Below are 20,724 nucleotides of genomic sequence, written 5' to 3'. Positions count from 1 at the left end.
TCACAAAATTACTGTCATGGATGAGAAGATTATTTAATTCCTGATTCCCAGTAAGGTCAGGATTTCACACACCAGTGAGCGGCCTTGGCTTTAAATAGGAGCTCGATGCCAAGTGGTACAGTCAGTAAGAGAAGTAATGTTGAATCAAGACGCTCACTCTTCTGACTGCAGGTGTTTCAGGATACCAAGGTCACATTCTCTCTTTTCTTTTTTTATCCAGGGTTTTTGGGTTGTTTTTTTTTAGCGTCCTAAGGTGCAGTTTATAGTTCATTAATGAAAATTCCTCTTGGCACTGCATGTGTAACTTTTGATAATATCAACAATCCCGTATAACCACAGGTCTGTCATTATGGCCGTCATCTGTCAATGTGGATGCTGTGCAGTTGGTTGTTATTGTCCTACTTCAGGGATGATAAAGATTGACATTTTTTCTCATTGGCATTATTGTCCAGTGAACTACTGACTTTGTAGCCACAAACCCACACACTTGACTCATCTGATCCAGAGATATTTATTAGGTCCAGTTAAAAGTTATAAACCTGCAGGCGCCCTGGTGGCGTAGGGGTTAAGGTGCCGACCATGAACCGCAACATCCCAATACGTGTCTGGCCGCAGCCCTTTGTTGCATTTCTTTACTGTCTGCTATCTAATAAAGGTTAAAAAATGCTCAAAAAGATTTATTTAAAAAAATAATAAAAGACCTATATTAAGTATTTAGTATGTTTTTATTTCATTTTATCTGTTTAGTTTTGAAAACATATTATAAAACAAGGATTTGTTCTCAACCCATAAATGCCCCGCAAAAACAATTCCATTTTCAGTTTATACTACTAATATGCAACAGCAAATTTGTTTAAAAAAATAAAAAATAAATTTGGAGTTACACACAGCAACAACAACATTCTGCAGTAATAATAACTTTTATAAACGTGCAATGATAGAACCTATAAACCATGTATGACTCTTATGACGTAGACAATATGCGAAAACACAGCCAGCGGACAGACACTAAGGAAGAAACTGATGACTAGAGTAGATCTTCACAGCCAGTAGTTTGAGATAAAAATAGACGCATAGGCCCAGTACTGAATCAATACAACAATAAGTACAGAGTAAATAAACACATTAAGCAACAGTATTAGTTAATGAGGAAGGGCAGCGCTTGAAAATTTACTGGCAGAAGTTTAACATGCCGTAAAGCTCCTGTGCTCTGCACCATGTTGGACTTGCTGCCAGTGATATGTGGCTACAACTCTCAAGATCAGCATCAAGATCAAAGGCTTTGAAATGGCAGCAAGCCTCATGTCATGTTTAGCCTCGTATGCTAACTGGTGTTTTTCCCCTCTGGGACTGAGGGAGAGATGGGAAGGTGATTGCATTGCAGAGACACCCCCCACCCCCCACCCCTCATTCCTGTCTGCTTCAGTCCCTCATACTCCCCCTTTTCTCTCTTTTCACTCTTCCTTCCTCCTCTATCTCCTCATCCTCCTCCTCCTGCTCCTCCTCCAGTGCTAGCAGGATAACATACGGCCTGCCTCTTGTTTGGATAAGTTAATGCTGAGATGTCAGCCTCGATTCTGATGTATACCACCTGCCTTGGCCTCCGGCTGACCTCGTACTCCAGCTCCCACTGCAGAGACATTCCAGTGCTTTTCTGGGGCTGTGTTTACGCTGCAACAGATTGCCCTGCTCTCCCTGCTTCATTACGGTGGACAGTGGTGGGCCTTTAGTCCAGAGTCATCCCAATACGCTTGTGTTGTTCTGAAGGAGCATGAGCTGGCAAAAGCCTCAGAGATCCTCATGAGGAAGTGTTGTTGTGCATGAAGTTTTACACTAGCCTAATTCTGCCAGATTTAGAGAAACTGGAAAAAGGGTCAGGGGACTGGACATCTCTGGTTCTAGGCATGCGAGCGGCTCCAGTCATTCAGATGCCAAGATCCTCCCACTCAACAACACTGTGAGAGCTCATGTGAACACCATGACCTCACTGCATCTGCCCTTTCAATGAATTAGCGCTGTTGATTTACAAGTTTATGACCATGTAAGATCCTAAGCGAAAGGTTGACGTCAAATGAAAAGAAGTTTTCATTTCAGGAGGCTGGCCAAGTCTTTATCTTGGATGTGACCCAAATGTCTCTCTTTAATGGGGCAACGTCACTTACAGAGTCTGCTAATAGAAACTTGGCCAGGAAAAGTGTTATTTTTAATTTGTATCGTTAGTTATCTTATAAAGGCAGACATGTTGTTCTTCTACCAGCAGTTGGTTACAGCTGAACATGCTGTTGCTAAGGCAACCCCTACTGTCACAGTTCCATAGCAGTTGCAGTTTAACTGACATTGTTACGTCCACCATTTTGTCAAATCTGTGACCAAGCAAATAATGACCTATAATAATGATTTATTTATTCTACTCCCCAAATGCTCTTGTTGGAGAATTATCTGTAGATGCCTTTTTCATTTGAGATGTTTTGTGATTGTTAATTTGTCAATTTAGTTTTAATTTTTTTGTTTTTGTGTGGTCAGTTTTCAGCTGTCTGAGGCTAACGTGTTGCTCATTCAACATTCAAAGTTGCTATTCATTTACTGTTGGGCTAACTGCTATGTATTTTACTCTTTGTAATTTTACTCTTGTGGACTGTGTGTATATGTTTACTATATTAATTACTTGTCTTTACTTCCTATGTTGATCTTTACTGGTAACAACTTTACTGGGACAATGTAACTCGCATTAATTCGACAGCTAGAATTCTACTTTTGTGAATGTAACTAGCTTGTTTCCTTGTTACTGTACTAATTCATTCATTATTCAATAATAATTCTTTTCAACCTTTATTGGAAGTGTGTTTACATACATAGTGAAGGCAGCAGATCTGTATTAGGCCTACCACATGAATCATCTGAATGACTGACCACTTTAATGGTGGTCAGTCATTCACTTTTAATACTTATATTAACACTACAATTGAAATCTAAGTGCAGTGTATCCACTTCTAAAACAAATATGGACAACATGGAAAATGTCCACTTACAGGTGATCATCATCATAATTATACTGTTCGAAGCCTTGCTATTATAAATACTGAGTACAGAATGTGAAAATGTGAAAAAGTTGTGTTCAGGAAAGAGCGCCTTCATGCAGGGCAGAAGCCACCATTGAGGACACAGAGGTCATGTCCACAGCATTGATTCTGGGAATGCGTGGGCTTTAACAAACTGAGGAGGAGCTGACAGTCTACAATTACACACAAATTACACATGATGGGTTTTCAAATTGATTCATTGTTGGAATCAAGATGTTGGTGGCAAAAAATTATAAAAATGTCAATAAAACAAAGGGATTTACTATTTTCCCACCGGCATTATTTTCCTGGTGATGTGGAAAAGACTTTGAAAGATCTTCACGTAGACAGATAAAATGTAAAGACAGTATAACTGAACAGTCAACTAAATAAATGAAATAAAAAATCAGAAGATTTAATTTATTGGTAGGGGGAATGTGTACTCATTATTCATAAAATTGCGGCTACTGCCCTGCCTTCATGTAGCTGAAGCTGTGGAGTCACATATTAACCAACCATTACTTGCATCTTTATTTGGGTAACATGACTGCTAGATTTCTCTTTAAGCTCATTCCTATCAATTGTAACGATCCTTAAAATTAACCGTGGACAGACACAGTGGGGGGTTAAAGTTGGGTGTGATGAGCCCCCTCTGGATCACAGTCTGTCACAGGATAAGTTTTATTGGTTTTATTATTTGTCCAATACAAGATATTTGGTCTGGTCGTGGAGATTTCAGGAACATGTCTGCAAAAGCACAGGATGAAAAGAAGACAGGCACAACATTTTACGTGTTTAACCTTGTATTGGCCATGTCATTATGCTATGTGTGCTACAGCATTAAAAACAGCTGGTTTCAATCCAGTCTTGACCACCTACATAGTGTGTAGCTGAGTGCCTGTTACTGATTGCACACCAATAAAACAGAGACTCACATTCGCCACCTGCTCTTCGACTCAACAAAACTCACCAAAAGACATTTAAATCACTCCAACACTGCTGACCGTTTGAATATGCAAAATGTTGATCATCTTAACCCCATGACATCATAACCACCTTATCACTTAGGTGATCTACGTACAGCTACTGTATGTAATAAAAACAAACACAGACATTTGTCGTTACATTAGGTCTGCATGTCAGTGAATCTTCATTGACCAGTTGTAGTGTTCAGCATTTCTTGTTCGTTGACTGATTCCAATGTAATTACAGGCCTTAAACCAAAATACAGTTTCTATTTTTCATAATTCATGGTGCTAGCTGTGCACTATTTGGGGATAAAATACCTTCATTATGGATCAACGCTGTTATTCTACAAGAATAGTTAAAACTTACACAGACGGATATCAACCTCAATAAATTTTATCTGTGAACACTATCGCCATCAAGTGGTAAGTACAACAAATAACACTTAAAAGGAACTTAAACAGATTTGGGGGACTGAAGGATGTGATGCTTAATGGACCTGTCAACACAAGAAGCGGTTTATTAACAGCCAGACTCTGGTCACAGTACATAAAGGTATATATCACATATACAGTAAATTATTTTCCTTTTCCTTTCTGGGAAAGTCTTTATATTGCGATTTATACCAAAATGAAATATATAACCTGATGTAGTTCTGTTATTATTTTTTCCATTTTGTTTCATTTTCAGCTGTAAAACAACTCTTAAGCAGGTCTTAGTGGATCCAAATACATAAATCCACAATAAAGGTATCAGTAAAAATATGACTGAAGTTCTAATACTGACTACTTGTCTGCTTTGACATGTTTCTGTTCTTGTTCAGCTTCTGAGATTTTGATGTTTGAAGATAAAGATTCACTTTGTCATTTATAATAAATGTAATTCTTTGAGCATGCTTTGGTGTGAGAATCACAAATTTTAGTTACTTTGTAAAATGTACATTTGTAGTGCTGTTATAATTTTTGAAAGGGCAGTATCACAACTAACTGATTTTAATAAAACAAGAAACTGAATATGAGATTTATCAGGATATAAGTCTTTTAAATGTGAGCTTTTAATTGTTATGTACACGTGTTGAGTAAAATTACGCAATAAGAAAACAAAACAGGCCTTGGTCTTTTAGATTCACCCAACACACACTACTGTAAAGGTACAGCTGCAGGACTGATAGCGCCATCATGTGGCGATTAAAAGCCCCAACTTTCACTCCACAGCAAATACACGTACTAAACACGAAAAGAAAAATGACAAGCAGCAGCTTTTCAATGGCATTTTTAAACACCAACTGAGACTAAAACATCTGTGCCTGCTTTTAAGTAATATAAAACTTGTAGGATCAGTAAAGAAAATTTCATTTTGGAGGCTGAAGTTTATGTTGCTGTAGAATTGTATGAAATGTAATATGTTGTCCATCCCATTTTACATTGATGAGAAAAGGTCTTTTAAAAGCTGTTTTTTTTTTTTTTTTTACAACTCTTTACTTTAAGAAATAAGTAAAATTTGTTTTGAAAAAGGTGTAAATAAAAAGATTCAGACAACTCCACATCCATCAATTTCCAAATTTTTAATGTAAAAGACAAAAAACAATACAGGATCTGGTGACATGAGGGAAAAAAAATTCTTATTTTGCTCATTTGTCCTTCTCCTTCTGCTCCTTGTCCTTTTTGTCCTTTTCAGCCTTGGCCTCCTCAGCCTCGTGTCGCTTGATGAGTACCTCTACTTCTTTCTGTTTCAGCACCTTGATTTTTGTTTTCCCGTCTTCTCGTGTCAGGGTGGCAATTTCCACTGAAACAGTCAATGTGATACAGGATTGTGTTATTGTATATATCAAGCAGTTCCACCTAAAGGATCTTTAGCAACCAGGCAGTAAACAAATGCCGGCCATTAATTACTGAGCAACTGATAATACTTCCATCTACACGTACTATAGAGTTGAAGAGCCCTTACTAATTGACTGCTTAATCAATCTTTCATCAGAATTTGGCACTTGATTGGTGTTATTTTCAGACAGTTTAGTACTCGCCAGAGCTAGTAAAGGTCATAAATTGCTCCAATTTTTACTTTCATTTCACATGACACAAATCAGAATACACAAGCAAAACGACAAGAAACTTCTTCTGAACCTCACCTTTCTCTGCTGAGAGCTTGCTGACATCCATTGTTTTGTTGAGGACTTTGACAGCCAAAGCTAGAGCAGAGGACAGAGTCATCTCTCCCTCTTTGTAGTCCTGCTTCAACATAGACACCGCAGCCTGAGGCCAAGAAGTTAACAAATTAAACACCATACAGGGGAAGAGTATAGTAAAAATTCACAGTCATGATATACAGATACATTTATTACTTCAACATCTAAATTGCCACTGAAAATTGCATTGGCATCAGAGAATTTTATTTATTACTACTGACATTTAGAATATACATTTATTAGACCAACAGTACTGGCTAGTTTTGCACCATCTATAGAGAAACATGTTACAACAAGGGCTTATTATAAATATTACGTATGCGATTCACGTTCAGGACTACTATAATCACTTCTATATGACACTGCCTGGTCTATCTGTTGAGATCATTGCACTAATTTTCATTATCTGTGTGTCATTTCAGACTTACAGCGCTGTTGTTTCCAATACAGGTTGCCTTCCAGCCTCCATAATTGCCGCTGGGGTCACTCTGATACAACTGGAAGCCATAGTGTTTGTCCCAGCCCATGTACAGCAGAGAAACACCAAACGGCCTCTTACCTGTCAAGAAAAAAAACACACAGCTGTTACAGAATGCCAAAATCCATCTGTGTTTTTACACAAAGATGAAAATACTCTGTCAATATTCTTCAAGCTTGTTTACCAATATGACATTTGATCAGGTGTTCAGTGATCAGTGTTTTGGGCGGACATAAAGATACACATTGTAAATGTTAAGACTGACAATATGCTGATCCAAAGGAGATGTATAATTCACCTGCTGGATGCGAGCAATAAACTAGACAATGAGACCACCGTGGATCTTACCTCCAAACTGTGTGTACGCCTGCTTGATGTCACACAGGGCTGTCACCAACTGCTCACAGGGTATTGGCTCCTGGTACTGCAATAAATATCTGAAGAGAAATTAAACTGGTCAATGGTTGGTGGTGAATGTGACAAATGGGTGGTATCTGAAGCACAGACATTTAGGGAAGTTTTCAAATATTTGCAAATTCAGATTAGATTGGAGTTGGAAATAATTTCAGTACTGAAATCTAAAACTTGTACTTACAGAACTGCATATTTAAGCTTTTCTGTTAAAAACTGTTTCTGTTCCTTTATTTGTTTAATAAAAGTTGAAATTAAACTTTGCTGTTTTCACTTTGTTTTTCAGTTACTTTTAAAATATTTAAGGGAAGAAATGGCTGCAATTCACTATCCATCACCTTGACCGTGTAAATACTTTTTAATTAAAGCTACTGACTAACACATTTGGTTGGCAGTTTTCCTCTAAAACTCACCTCTGTGCAATTAGCCGCAGCTCATTTGTCAGTACATTTGCATCTGATGTGATCCCAGCAACACTGCAGGCCAAGTCTCTGAAAAAGATGATCACACACACACACACACACACACATACAAGACCACAGTACAATGTTAGCCTGAAAAAAGGATGACTAAGGAATTTATGGTAAGAATGGGCCAAGTGTTGGGTGCTCAAGAGTCCTTCTGTAGTTCAGTTCACTCACTCATTGAGCTTGTAGATCTTCTCAGAGAAGAAAACCTCGTCAAGCAGTTTGTGGATGTTGCGTCTCTCTGCTGCTAACAGCACTCCATCATTTGCTAGAATCCCCAGACATGTTCCAGCGTGACCGATTGCTTCCATTGCATACTCCACCTGATACAGACGTCCTGTAAAATACAATGGTTTTATTGATCATACTTGAAGAGTAACACTAAAACCTTAAAGACTGTATATCTGAAACACACTGACCAGTTGAAGAAGTTAAGTTAACGTAAGGTGCACTTCCAATTTTTTTCCAGAGCTTCCAAATGCATGTCATGGCCTTCATCTGTGAATGGAGTTTTCTCAGCTGTCATTCACTGATGAGGGCCGTGAGATGCTGTTGAAAACTTGTACGGGGGTTGAGTTAAGATTATTTTGTCGAACTACTGATACCAAGGTCAATAAAGAACTTTTAGCTCAAATTAGGTGGGTCCATCATCACAAACCCACAAAATCATGGAAGAGCACTGTTCAACCCACAGAACTGTAAATTTGAGTTAAGAGTTTAGTATCTTTGACAAAAAAGTTGCCAAATACCTAAATATTATTTACCATAACAAATTTATAGTATAATATAATGCACAAGAAAAATAAGGTTTTAATTATAATGTAATGGAGTAGGCATAATAACAGGCACCTTGGATTTGATCATTTTACTCAATACTTTGATCAAGTGGTTAAAAAGAAATGAGACTTGCCCTCAGGAGAAAATATGGTTGTTCGGGAATCATATCTACGAGACTAAACAACAAAGAAAAAACTGGTATTAGCTGACAAAAACAGGACTTGTGAAAAACAAGCAATAGAACATTTTGAACATGCATGACAGATATTTGTGAGGAGTTCAATAGTTACCTACCATTTTTTCACGTCACTGAAACTGTCCTGCAAAATACAACAGCAGTTATAAGATGATGGGGGCAACCAGCAGAAACCCAAGTGAGAAGAAAAACGTTCCAGCCTGTTTGTATTGATACCAGTTTTAATTTTATAGATAGGGAAGTAACGTTAAATAACTGACAAGTATAAACAGTTAAGCAAATCTCTGATAATTTATCTGCTCACAAGTTAACTCACAACAAGAGTAAGTTATGCGTCGTTTACAACCCACTTTTCTCTGTGCCTCAGTACATGACAGCTAGCTGGCTAGCTAGCTAACTGCTGCTGAACAGAATGAATCTGCAATATCTGAGCATGCTAGTTCATTAGCATGCTAACTAGCTAGTTCATAATAAAGAAAGTCCTCTGACTGGACACAGTCAAACTGTACTTATACTCTAAAATTGTGCTGGAATAAAACAATACTGTAGTAAATAGTAAAAATATTTAAAATATTACCTTAGGTGAAAGAGTCTAAGTTTGCGTAGTTTTCCACAGGCTGAGAGGTCCACTACTTTCAGTTTGATGCTTCCTCTCACACACACCGGGATCCCGTGGCGGTGAAGTAGCCGCTCAGCAGCGCCACCTACCAGAGGGAGGACCGATCCATTCTGTGTTAATGTGTCCAGTTCATTGACAGAGGTGGAAAGTAAAGTACTTTTTTACTTTTTTACAAGTAAAAGTGCTTTGATAGAAAGGCTTGAGTTAGATCAAAGAAGTTAAATGTACTTACGAAAAGAACTATGCTACCTCAGAGTATTAAATTATTAAGATAAGAGAGGCCTTTGTTGATAAACAGGGGGGAAATTCAGGACAGAAATAAGTGCAGATAAATAGAGAAAAGTAAAACATAAATAATTAGAAGTATAAATAAAATAAAAAATATATAATAACAATATAAACTCTACAAGAGAAATTAAACTCATAATTACAAGGCAAGCAGTGCCCACAACCAGTGTTGTACTTAACGTAAATACTACAATACTGTCTCAAGTGAAGTGACACAGTGGTGTGATTAATAGCCGCAAAGTCAGCAAAGTATAGTATATGTAAGAGTAATATGATACCATCTACCATAACAGCGTACACCAGAATAATACATAATATGATTAAGTAATGATACTTAGTGTCTGTATTAATATAGAAATATAATACAGTACGTAATGGAATAAAACAGTATAACATATTAACATAATATAGTAAAGTATAATGTAGTATGTGTAAAATGTTATAAGTGAAATGTAGTAATATAGTATAACATAATATATGGTATAGTACAGCAGTATAATATAAAATATAATAAAGTATAGTATGGGTATAGTATAGTATAATATTATATATATTACATAATAAATATAGTTAAATATACAACAATTTATAATAACAATATTATATGTATTTGGTGTGCAATATTTGCAAATCAGTCCATTATTACCCTCTAAAGGTGATACAGGTGTTGCACTGTCTTTATGTTAGCCTAACAGTGTTGTTTAAAATGTGACAAACATTTAGTCGACATGAAATTAATTAGAAACAATGTTAATGACCAAATTGGATTTGAGTATATGTATTTACTTACTTTCCGTCTCTAAAAGGCAGTGAATCTAGAATTTGATAAACATTATATACAATGGTGGAATGTAACTAATTGCATTAACTCAAGTACTGTACTTAAGTACAAATTGGAGGTACTTGTACTTAACTTGAGTATTTCCATTGTATGCAACTTTATACTTCTACTCAGAGGCGAATATTGTACTTTTTACTCCACTAACGTTACATTTGTCTGACAGCTTTAGTTTCATTCACAATTTTTCATACTGTTCCTGTCTGGTGAAAACCATGTATCTCCAAATATGGTGATTCTGAATTTGATTTTTTCTGATAAACTAAGAAAATGAATCTTCTTAAACTAAATAAACTATTATTTAGCTGGAAAATACATTGACACAAAGCTGTTTTTTTTTTTAGCTCAAGAAAAGTTGACTTTTTAGTTTTGGTTCTCACAGGACAGCAACACTATGATGATCTTATAGAAGATGATGCATTGCTGTAGATTAAACTCCCCAACTGTATATAATGTAGTTAAAATTAGCTCAACCTTAAACATCTACAGCAGTAAAATGCAACATGCACATTAATTCACCAGTAATATTAATCCAGAAACATCATATATAATAGTAAAACACTGACAGGGACAATTCTACATAATGAGTACTTTTGATACTTTAAGAACATTTTGCTGATAATACTTAGATACTTTTACTTAAGTAAGGTTTTGAATACAGACCTTTTACTTGTAGTGGAGTATTTTCACAGTGTGGTATTAGTACTTTAACTTAAAAAGGATCTGAACACTTTGTTTCACCACCGGTCATATGATGTGGTGTTTCCCTTCCTCCAGCCCTGGTGGTCGGCAGTAATGGGACAACTGAACGCATTATGAGGCGTAAAATAACAGAAGAAGAAGCTCTGCTGTGTGTGATTGGTTGTTTCGGCAGCATGGCGTTTGAATGGGAACGGAACAGGAAGCTAACTGAAAGTTAGTTAGCTAGCTGACTAGCCCGGAGGAAGCTAACTCTCGCGTCGTTATAAAACATTTAAGCAACTAAATGACGATAGTCAGCATTGCATATTTTTAAACCGGCTGATGACATGGTGTTTTAAATCTGACCGACATTACGGGCATGACCTTGTAATAAACATCTGTCCGAAGCGGTAAGTGCTTGCTAATCATACCAATGCTAGCGCTAACTATATAACTCAGGGCTAGCTCCGTTTTAGCTAACACAAGATTAAACCACACCAACGTACCCAGCAGGTTACGACAGGCACATTTTATTAAACACCAAGTGTTTGGCTCATTTTGTTGGGTTTCACTAGTGTTATTAGCCAACACACGACAGCTCCCGTAGCTCTCAGTTGGCTTCACACCGGCTCGGGAACACGGTGTCCTCTGACCGGTGTTGCCACTGGTGTCAAGAACAAACTGGTGTAGCTAATGGTGGTTAGCTACTGTGTGGCCAGAAAGCGACATTTTTTTAACAACACTGTCATAACAACGATATGCCTCGCTGTTTTTTTGTGTGCAAAAACTGCTTGGATCTTTAGAACAACGTAGTTAGCTTTAGCTTGCAAAGTTGTCTTGCAGCATGACCTTTGAACTCTCACTCATAGATAACATGAGATAAAGTAATAGCTTAGACCGTGTTAACGTTACAGTTTCACTACATAGTCAGATCAGGGATGGAAAGGTTCATATTATTATTTCGGAGGTAATAATTACAGAATAACCTGGTTATGTTGTTATTAGTAACCAATGGTTGCAAATAGTCGGATTTTCCGTTTAAGTTCTATAAGACATTTGTCATCTGTCAGTGATTTTCAACACCTGTTTATTCTGTGGTAATTATAATTTTAATATCTCTATATTAGGCCATTGTGGGCAGTGTTGCAAATCAATGAGCTGCTACAAGATTGGATTTCATATAGGATTTTTGCATTTATGCAATAAAGCCACCAGCTAATATGTATTTAATATGCTGGATCAGCCAAAACAGACATTGCTGTCTGGTTATTTTATCCACAAAACCTTTCTTAATTGATTGTTCAGAAAATGCTTTGTATGGACACGAAATGTATCAATTTTGTGACTGGTTACCATCAGTGAGAGATGATTTTATCCATATTACTTGTGTGTTTTAACACAAGTAAGTAAATTTAGGTTAACAAGACTTAACAAAGATACTCGTATACTCTTTCTGCCTCTGTAGATTAGCAAAAATATATAAATCTAAATTAATTTACTGGCTTTTTTCCCCCAACTGCATGTTATCATTAGTGGATGAACTTTGTTCAGTTTTAATTGAGATGTCAAACAATTTTTAAGGTCAACAATGAACTGCCACGCTCAGTAAAAAGTAGTTTACTGACCGTACTGTTGTTGTTTATGCTGTCAGGCAGGAATCAGTCTGATGAGGGGGCGCCTACAGCTGGCAGGATGCAGCAGAAAAGGAACATCCAGATCATCGAATGGGAGGACCTCGACAAAAGGAAGTTCTACTCTTTCGGGGTGTTCATGACCTTGACCATCCGGGCCACCGTCTACCCGGCCACACTCATCCGCACTCTGCTGCAGGTGCAGAGGGGCAAATCACTCTACAGCGGCACCTTTGACGCCTTCTTCAAGATTCTGCGGGCGGAGGGCGTTCAAGGCCTTTATCGCGGCTTTATGGTCAACACCTTCACGCTCATCTCAGGCCAGGCTTACATAACCACCTACGAGCTGGTGAGGAAGTATGTCTCCCAGTATTCTGAGGACAATACAGTCAAGTCACTGGTGGCGGGCGGCTCGGCCTCCCTGGTTGCTCAGAGCATCACTGTACCTATAGATGTTGTCTCTCAGCAGCTGATGATGCAGGGCCAAGGGGAGCACCTCACCCGCTTTCGACTCAATTCTAACACAGAGACTGGAAAGTCCAAAAAAGTGTTCGGCCAAACCAGGAACATTATGGCTCAGATTTTTGCTGCTGATGGTTTCCGGGGCTTTTACAGAGGATATGTGGCTTCTTTACTCACTTATATCCCAAACAGTGCTGTCTGGTGGCCTTTCTATCATTTTTATGCTGGTAAGCGGCTGGAACTTATGTTTTCTAAACTATAAAGCACTGCACTAATTGCACTTTCTCGTAAGACCTTGTGTTTTGCCATGTCTTAGCTGTGTCTGTCCAGTGCATTTGTATATCTGTAGTGAGAATGAATTCCACCAGTACTTACTGTGTGGTTAATCCGGTATCTGTATGTGTAATGTTCTACAGAGCAACTCTCTAAACTGGCTCCCAGTGACTGCCCTCATCTGATTCTACAAGCCATGGCCGGACCTCTAGCTGCTGCTACTGCCTCAACTGTCACCAACCCAATGGATGTGGTCAGAGCCAGAGTACAGGTAACCATCATTTACCGTACATCTATCAGGCAGAGTATAATACAACAGGTATCACATGGTCATTTTGGCTGCTATGTTGAATGACCGATTAATTAGTTTCTTCTGTCTTTGTGGAGAAAGCTGCCAGAAAAGTGCCTTACAGTGCACAGTCCATTATGTTTAGTTAGATATTTTTCAATAGCTGATACAATAAATGTTAATAATTAGTCAGCTTTCTTTGTATGTGTGCATAAGGTTTCGATCATATCACTCTTCTGTAACTTGCATATATCAGGGAAGCTTTTCCTGTCCAGTGCAAGAATGCAAAAGTTGTGCTCTGGTGACGGGTTCTGCATAATAAAACAGCTCACAAGCCAAGTTATGCCTTGAAGAAGAGTCAACCACCAAAATGAATAAATATTGAGTGGAGGAAGGTATATTAATTAATAGGAATAATGTCTTAGAAAAGCTATGCCCCGAAGGTTTAACATGAATACATTTCCACCTCATTAATCTGAAATGTTACATTGAAGTCTGCATATAATTAATTTACCAAATTAACAGTGACCAAATTCAGCTTCCAATGTAGGTCTAACTTTTTCAAATTCAGTTCAAAATTAGGCCAAGTTAGGGATGGGTAACATGGCCAAAAAATAAAATCTTGATTTATTTATGTTTCCAAGCTTGGGGACGATTCACGGTTTTAATCTTTTTAGGCCTACATGTGCAAAACTTGTGTGACTCAAGACAGCTATAATCTATGTTACTGTTTGACTGAAAATAACTAAATTTCAATGTAGACATTTTACATATCATGCAAAAACAAAAATTCTGACTTAATCGAAATAACACAATATGTCGCAGAGCCCAAGGCTAAGCTGTGTTACTGGTTTGCGGTTCCAAATAGTAACACAACATGTACTGTATGCATGTTTTGTTTAGGTTGAAGGGAGGACTTCAGTCATGGAGACGTTCAGGCAGCTGATCAAAGAGGAGGGCTTCTGGGGATTGACCAAAGGACTCTCTGCACGCATCATTTCATCCACACCCACTGCCATCGTCATGGTGGTCGGCTATGAGACACTAAAAAAACTGAGTTTGCGACCGGAGCTCGTGGACTCAAGGCACTGGTAGAAGATACCTGGACAGACTAGAATATATGGACCATGTACCATTTTAGCCCTCAGATTAAACTTCCTGTGAAAGCATTGGATGAAAGAAAGGTTTGTTTTTAAATAATAACTTGGGGGAACAAAATTGATTTAGGCCACTTTAAACACACAGCACCTGTGTATAAGACATTGAACATGTATGGGTTTATACCAACATATATTAGTTGCAGATTAGATACCTGACCATCAACATTCACACCAGACTCAGACTCACAGTCTGTCTGTGTTGCTGCTTAACAGGGTTGTTGCTTTTTAGTGCAATTGAAAGTAGTGAATGCAATATTGTTTTAACACTGGAAGATGCAGACAAATTGATGCAACCTTATAGGATTTGTTTTCTTTATTTGGTCAACAAAGGAAAAAGTTTATGTATCAACACACGCTCTATAGTCATGTTCAAGCATCTTTCATTGGAGAAAAGTGGAATTGTTGCTGACAGACAAGCCAAGCAGTGTTGGGCCCACATAAAAACCTGGTTTTGATCAGGGTTCGGAGAAAAGTCGTATAACTCATAATGACGCATTCACATCAGCATTGTTGGTTTCCTTACACTCGCCAAACTGGCTTCTATGTCTGTTTCTGCGGTTCCTTTCTTTTGGCCTTTTTAAATTGCTGCCTTCACAGTGTGATCAAGACAAAGAATCTGCTTTTTGTTTTTAATTGCTGAATGTGTGTGAGAAGAAAATCTGTGTATCATGGCAGCCTCTGTGTTGTAGGTAGTTATTTGTCCTGTACTGTACAAACGGAGTCAAAAGAAATGACTTGACAAATTCCATGCAAAACAGTATACATTCAGTACAATATTTTATCAACATTTTTGTAGCATACTAGTATGCTGTCTGTCTGACAATGCAGAAAATATTGCAGTGATCAAGCTGGTTAATAAGTGGCTGATTCGGTGTACTGGTAACTACCATGAAGAAGAGCAGAAGAAGTATTTCTGTTGTGCAGAGCTGCCAGTTAAAACCTGTCAGGCAAGTAAGCGGAAATAATGCTGTTTCCCTATTGTGACAGTAAATGTTTGAGTGCAATAATGTAAATGTTTTATCCTTTTCAGCACAAAATGTGACTGTATATTTCTTGTAAATTGTGTGGATAACATGTTTTAAAGGAATGCATTATACCTAATTTATTTTATTGAAGTTTTTGGGATTATGACCACAGAAGTGTCCAAACCTCAAAATTTCACATTATGTTTGTAGTTCATTCGTTTAAGATGAATCACTTTGAGTATTGTGGCTCATGCCGTTTGTTGCTTTTTTAACTTTTTTCCCCCCAGATGGCTTTTTAGGTGATTCTTTTCAAAATAAAATGTAATTAAGTTTGACATCAGATGTGGTCAGTTTGTAGAACTGATCATATTCTTTAAAAAATTAGATGAATGTGACATTAGATGTTGTCACTGCAGGTATTTTCATTATAGAGGAGAATGGTAATTGGCTGTTTTAGATTGATTGAAGGCAAATTCCTAAATCTGAGAGTTTGTTTAAATGAAGCCATAACGTCCCACAATGTTTTCTGAAGCTGTATATAAATTTGCTCAGGACATGCCAAGATGTGTTATAAACATTTAATGGATACCTGATGAACTCTGCAGTACCTTGTAGATTGACTTGTATTAGTTTCTCAAACACATTTTCATGAAGTGATCCATTTGTACTTCTTCAGGGCAATTGTCTTCATCTTTTCAAAGCATGTTTTACTAAAACCTGCAAGCTATGTGGGAGAAAAAGGAATCGATGCAAACTTCTGTAATAAGATTGACTTCAGTTTGGAATTGAATTATTAATTTTCATTTTCTTCGCACTGTTTTCAGTAACTATAAAAGTGTGATTATGTTGTCAGTGAGAAACAGATTAGTCCTGTGTTGTAAATCGGAACGCAACTGTCATGTACAGAACACATTTCACGTCATGCGTTGTCTCAGTGTGTCTTGTTTCATCTATTTGGTCAATAAAACATCACGGCTGCATAACAAAATCTGTTTGTGTTCCAAGTGGAATAAGCTACCGAACCTATGCTGCTTTTTTTCAATTTCATATTTTCCATCGTTGGCTTTAAAGTTTAAAATAATTTGATTAGCAGATGTCCTGTCAAGCCATATCTGTGGTTATTTCAGAACGTCACGTCCCTTTAACCTGGGTTTTGAAATGAGAATTTTGCAGAAAATGTTAATTAAATGAGCCTAATGAGAGCCTGACCAATAATTCTTTAAGCCGATACCGATATTAATATTTCAGTGTTAAATTATGTGTTTCCCGATATTTGGTTTTTTTTAACATGAACACATAAACATTTTTGAGAAAGATCCCTTAAATTTGGTTTAGTAAAAAATTCTAACCAATAAGTGTACTGAATGAGATGAGCCATTTTCTAGCCATCGCTCTCTGGTGGACAAATTATAATGACTGACCAGCTCCTCGTGTCTTTGGCATTTCCGTACCGCAATTTCTTGTTAATTATCAGCCAACTTACAGTACATGCTGATATTTATATGTCTGTGATAAGCTAATATTGGCTGATAAATCTCCCTGTCTGATTTATCATATATTAATCAAGTGTGTTGTGAAACAGTTTAGAGTGTTAAAAAGTAGCTTTTAGTCTTTTTATTTTCTGTGTTTAATCACAACCCCCCCCCAAACACTGATTAGATATGAATAAAATAAAAGTCAGGCTTTAGCAGAGTCCTTAAAAAACAGAACTGCATAGAATCACTTATGACAAAGTACATTTGACCATTTAACTTAGGGTAATTCCTTGGTTAAACAATAAATAAATAAAAAATAAATATTGGACCAAAATGTTTAAAGCGATCAGGGGGGATAATGTTTCTATTAGGTGTCTGCAGAATCCTTGATGTACAAATATTACATAAGAACATTATATTCAAGTTTAGCTGCATGTATGTAGGAAGAGGCTTTGTGTGAACTCATTAACTATAACATTAACAAAAAAACCAACATGTCAATATTGTGTGTTCCTGTTGTCCTTAGGGAGTTCATTGCACAGTTAAGAAGGTCTGGGAGGAGAAAATGTGTCCATACATCTTATTGAAGGTGACACCAAAGGTCATATCTCATTATGTTAGTTAGGTAATGAGATGAAATGATCTACTGATGCAAAGTCAACTGGTTTAAATCCAGTGTTTTTCCTGATAGTTTTGTCTAATTTGACAAAGCCCTGCAACATTCAGTACAAGTACGATTCTTCCAGCAATTAAAAGTGAAATAAAAGATTCGACCTGGAATGCAATTTTGAGGATACTGGTGCTTGTAATGATATTAGAAAAATATATTTTCTCATGAAATACAGGAAATATATCCAGTGTTTTGTGATAAAACTGACTTCATGTTCAAATCTAACAAAAGAGATACTTTTTGGGGATTTATTTCATTGTGGTGCACTACACTTTCTCAATTTTTCAAATACTGCAGTGGATAAAACTTACAAAACATTAAATTTAAACCTAAATAACTGCATGAGAGTGAAAAATGCTGCTGTTTAAAGTTAAGGTTAATTCACCAAAAATACATTTAAAGTGAGATTAAACCCTTTAAAGCCATACAAATAGCAGAAGTAACTGACATGAATGTTAAAAGTCCATTTTTTCATAAACAGGGCAATAGATGGCAGCAGTCAATCCTCTCACATTCCACATTTTCCCCTCCATGCTTGTCACAAATCCTCAAACTTTGCTTCTATGCTCCACTTAAATGTTCACTTTCCCTCTTGGAAATAAAACCACCCAGAGACCACCAGACAAATCTTCTGATGAATGAAACAAACAAGGAGGCCTGGTGAAGACGGTGGAGGGCTTCTTTGAGCTGCTCCCTTTTCTGCTCTATACATTAATTATCAAGCGATGTCTGGAAGGCACTTTGTCAAAAAGATAGATGAGGGGCTGTCAGAGAGGGAACAAATCTGACTTGGCTGGGGTTACAGGAAGGGCCTCTCATTCTCATGGGATGCAATGGTGGTAGCTGTGTGTGTGTGTAGGATAAAAGGTGGGATAGTCAAAGCACTGAGAGGATTGATTGTGTAATCTTCTTTGCAGCTTTAGCCAAAATTTAGAGATTTGAAAAGCAGCATAGGACAAAGAAGTATCAGAAAGGAGCTTTTTATTATCTATATGTTGATGTATCATCTTCAGTATTAGCAAAATGATGAGACTGAGGTTTACTGGAAATTCATTGTGCATTTATACAGATATTTCATCTTTAAAGGATAGTGTCACATTTTTTCAAGTATGTCTTAAAATAATACTCACATGGTCATATGTACTTTGTACTTTTTGGTTACTGGCCATGAAATGATCCCCCACTAATGTGATTTCAGTCCGCATTTCATGCAAAAATGTATTCTAAAGTTCAGCCGAAGCTAATATAAAGCTTCAGCAGTCTGAGTTACACAAATCCAGAGGGTATTTTCCAAAGTTGTTCATTTTTTAACAAAAAAGTGTTACTACAGCTCAACAATGTAAATGAAAAATGGTGTCCGAAACTATGTGTACGATACTGAAATACAGAAAAGCCTAAAATAAGAAAGAAAGAACGACTGTGACCTTTCCTCTGTTTCACAGTTCGACATCACAGCGCCAACATCATCATCCTTCTGTCGCGTCGCCATGTTAACAGTTGTGCGCTGAAGAGCTCTCTGTGCTCCTACTGGTCAGCGTCACAGATCACGTTGTGGAATTTGTCATATACGGCGAGAGAAGGCAAAAAAAGTCTGACACACTAGTCTTTCTGTCGCGACATCGTGAGGCATCCCAGATGTAGCGTCGGTTGTCGTCCACTATGATACATTACACGGGATAAAACGGTCAAGTGTCGCGCCCGAAGCCCATTTTCGTTCCCAGCGCACTACGTCTGTCAGGTCGGGCTATTACCGGGCTGATATTGTGTAGTCTGAACCAGGCATAACACACTGCTGAAGCCTCATATTAAATTGCTTTAGGAATGGATCTCGTCATGGAGAGCAGGAACATGTAAAGCAACCAAAAATTGTTTCATTGTATGTAAGGACATGTGAGTATTGTTTAAAGATACACTTTAAAAAAATGTTAACCCATCCTTTAAGTATGGTGGTGACCACAGCTGAATAGATGACAACACTACAAAACCTTTTTCAACTTCTTTCAGGATTGTTGAATGCATTACATCAAGGGTCAATTCACCCAAATTACAAAAATAAAATTAATAAATAAAAAACAAAAAAACCCTAGTGGTATCTACCCATGCAAATAATTTAGGATGTATTTGCCCCAGACCTGTGCAAATATCTGTCATTTCTTCCTACAATGCAGGTGAATGGAATTTTGTTGATGGTGCTCAAACCACAATAACCAAAATTCAGCAGCACAGTGACCCCATTGACACAGTGTACAGTTTTTATTGGAGCTACTTTCTACCAAAGAAACAATCCCTATTAAAATGAGGTCTGTGGATTTTCTTGGATGCTGTTTCTGGAAAAAGAAGTTGCTGTTGAATTTTTATTGAGCACCACAGGCAAATTAACATTCACGTCCATTGTAATGGGGTGGAGGCCGATATCTCAAGAGACAGATATCTCAAAACCAGGGCAAATAAAACCAAAACTGTCTGTATGACTAGATTCAATTGGAGGTAAGTGAGAAAATATGTTTTTTTATTTGAGTGAACTGTCACTTTAAAATGAGGTGCCAAAACCTCCATATAAAAGGAAAAGTAGATGATCCGGGTGCCAAAAAGAAATCTGTGAAAAAGACTGATACTTAAAGGCTTTAAGACTAAATATTTGCATAAAGGCACCATTAAGTTCCACTAAACCAGTCAGATCAGATGACTGATATTTCAGATGAGATGAGAGACCTTCCAACTGAACCATGGTCATTGAAATAAATCTCTAATGAGAATAAACCATTAAGACTGTGTGCGTGTGTGGAAGTGAATGTCTGTAAATGTGTGTGTGTAATTAATGTGTGGGAGAGGAG

General features: G+C 37.3%; 2 protein-coding genes across 4 annotated transcripts; one reads left to right on the top strand and one right to left on the bottom strand.

Annotated features, from left to right (window-relative positions):
- Positions 1-5,574: 5,574 nt before the first annotated feature.
- LOC122874835 (proteasome subunit alpha type-4-like) lies at positions 5,575-9,242 on the bottom strand. Of its 2 annotated transcripts, none has more exons than XM_044193248.1 (9): positions 9,117-9,242; positions 8,638-8,663; positions 8,477-8,519; positions 7,741-7,903; positions 7,513-7,590; positions 7,037-7,125; positions 6,639-6,769; positions 6,154-6,277; positions 5,575-5,810 (listed from the first exon to the last, which is right to left on the bottom strand). In XM_044193248.1, the coding sequence occupies exons 2-9, from the start codon at positions 8,638-8,640 to the stop codon at positions 5,656-5,658; spliced, it is 786 nt and encodes a 261-aa protein (XP_044049183.1). In that variant the 5' UTR covers positions 8,641-8,663; positions 9,117-9,242; the 3' UTR covers positions 5,575-5,655. The 2 variants fall into 2 exon arrangements, with proteins under 2 accessions (XP_044049183.1, XP_044049193.1); XM_044193258.1 differs by having other exon boundaries at positions 8,638-8,658; positions 9,117-9,183.
- A 1,856-nt stretch (positions 9,243-11,098) lies between these two features.
- slc25a44b (solute carrier family 25 member 44b) lies at positions 11,099-16,733 on the top strand. Of its 2 annotated transcripts, none has more exons than XM_044193228.1 (4): positions 11,099-11,375; positions 12,621-13,285; positions 13,475-13,602; positions 14,524-16,733. In XM_044193228.1, exons 1-4 carry the CDS (start codon positions 11,308-11,310, stop codon positions 14,713-14,715), a joined length of 1,053 nt encoding a protein of 350 aa, XP_044049163.1. In that variant the 5' UTR covers positions 11,099-11,307; the 3' UTR covers positions 14,716-16,733. The 2 variants fall into 2 exon arrangements, with proteins under 2 accessions (XP_044049163.1, XP_044049170.1); XM_044193235.1 differs by having other exon boundaries at positions 11,104-11,375; positions 12,617-13,285.
- Positions 16,734-20,724: the final 3,991 nt, after the last annotated feature.

The sequence above is a fragment of the Siniperca chuatsi genome, linkage group LG1, assembly GCF_020085105.1.
Source record: "Siniperca chuatsi isolate FFG_IHB_CAS linkage group LG1, ASM2008510v1, whole genome shotgun sequence".
Lineage (NCBI taxonomy): Eukaryota > Metazoa > Chordata > Actinopteri > Centrarchiformes > Sinipercidae > Siniperca > Siniperca chuatsi.
This window is presented reverse-complemented; position numbering and strand designations above follow the sequence as displayed.

Excerpts from the sequence above, each read along its gene's own strand:
- slc25a44b (XM_044193228.1), top strand. The coding sequence starts at position 11,308 with ATGACATGGTGTTTTAAATCTGACCGACATTACGGGCATGACCTTGTA. Across the intron at positions 13,286-13,474 it reads TTTCTATCATTTTTATGCTG|AGCAACTCTCTAAACTGGCT; the intron begins GTAAGCGGCTGG and ends AATGTTCTACAG. Across the intron at positions 13,603-14,523 it reads TGGTCAGAGCCAGAGTACAG|GTTGAAGGGAGGACTTCAGT; the intron begins GTAACCATCATT and ends TGTTTTGTTTAG.
- LOC122874835 (XM_044193248.1), bottom strand. Across the intron at positions 7,904-8,476 it reads AACCATATTTTCTCCTGAGG|GACGTCTGTATCAGGTGGAG; the intron begins GCAAGTCTCATT and ends TGTATTTTACAG. Across the intron at positions 7,591-7,740 it reads AAGATCTACAAGCTCAATGA|AGACTTGGCCTGCAGTGTTG; the intron begins GTGAGTGAACTG and ends CATCTTTTTCAG.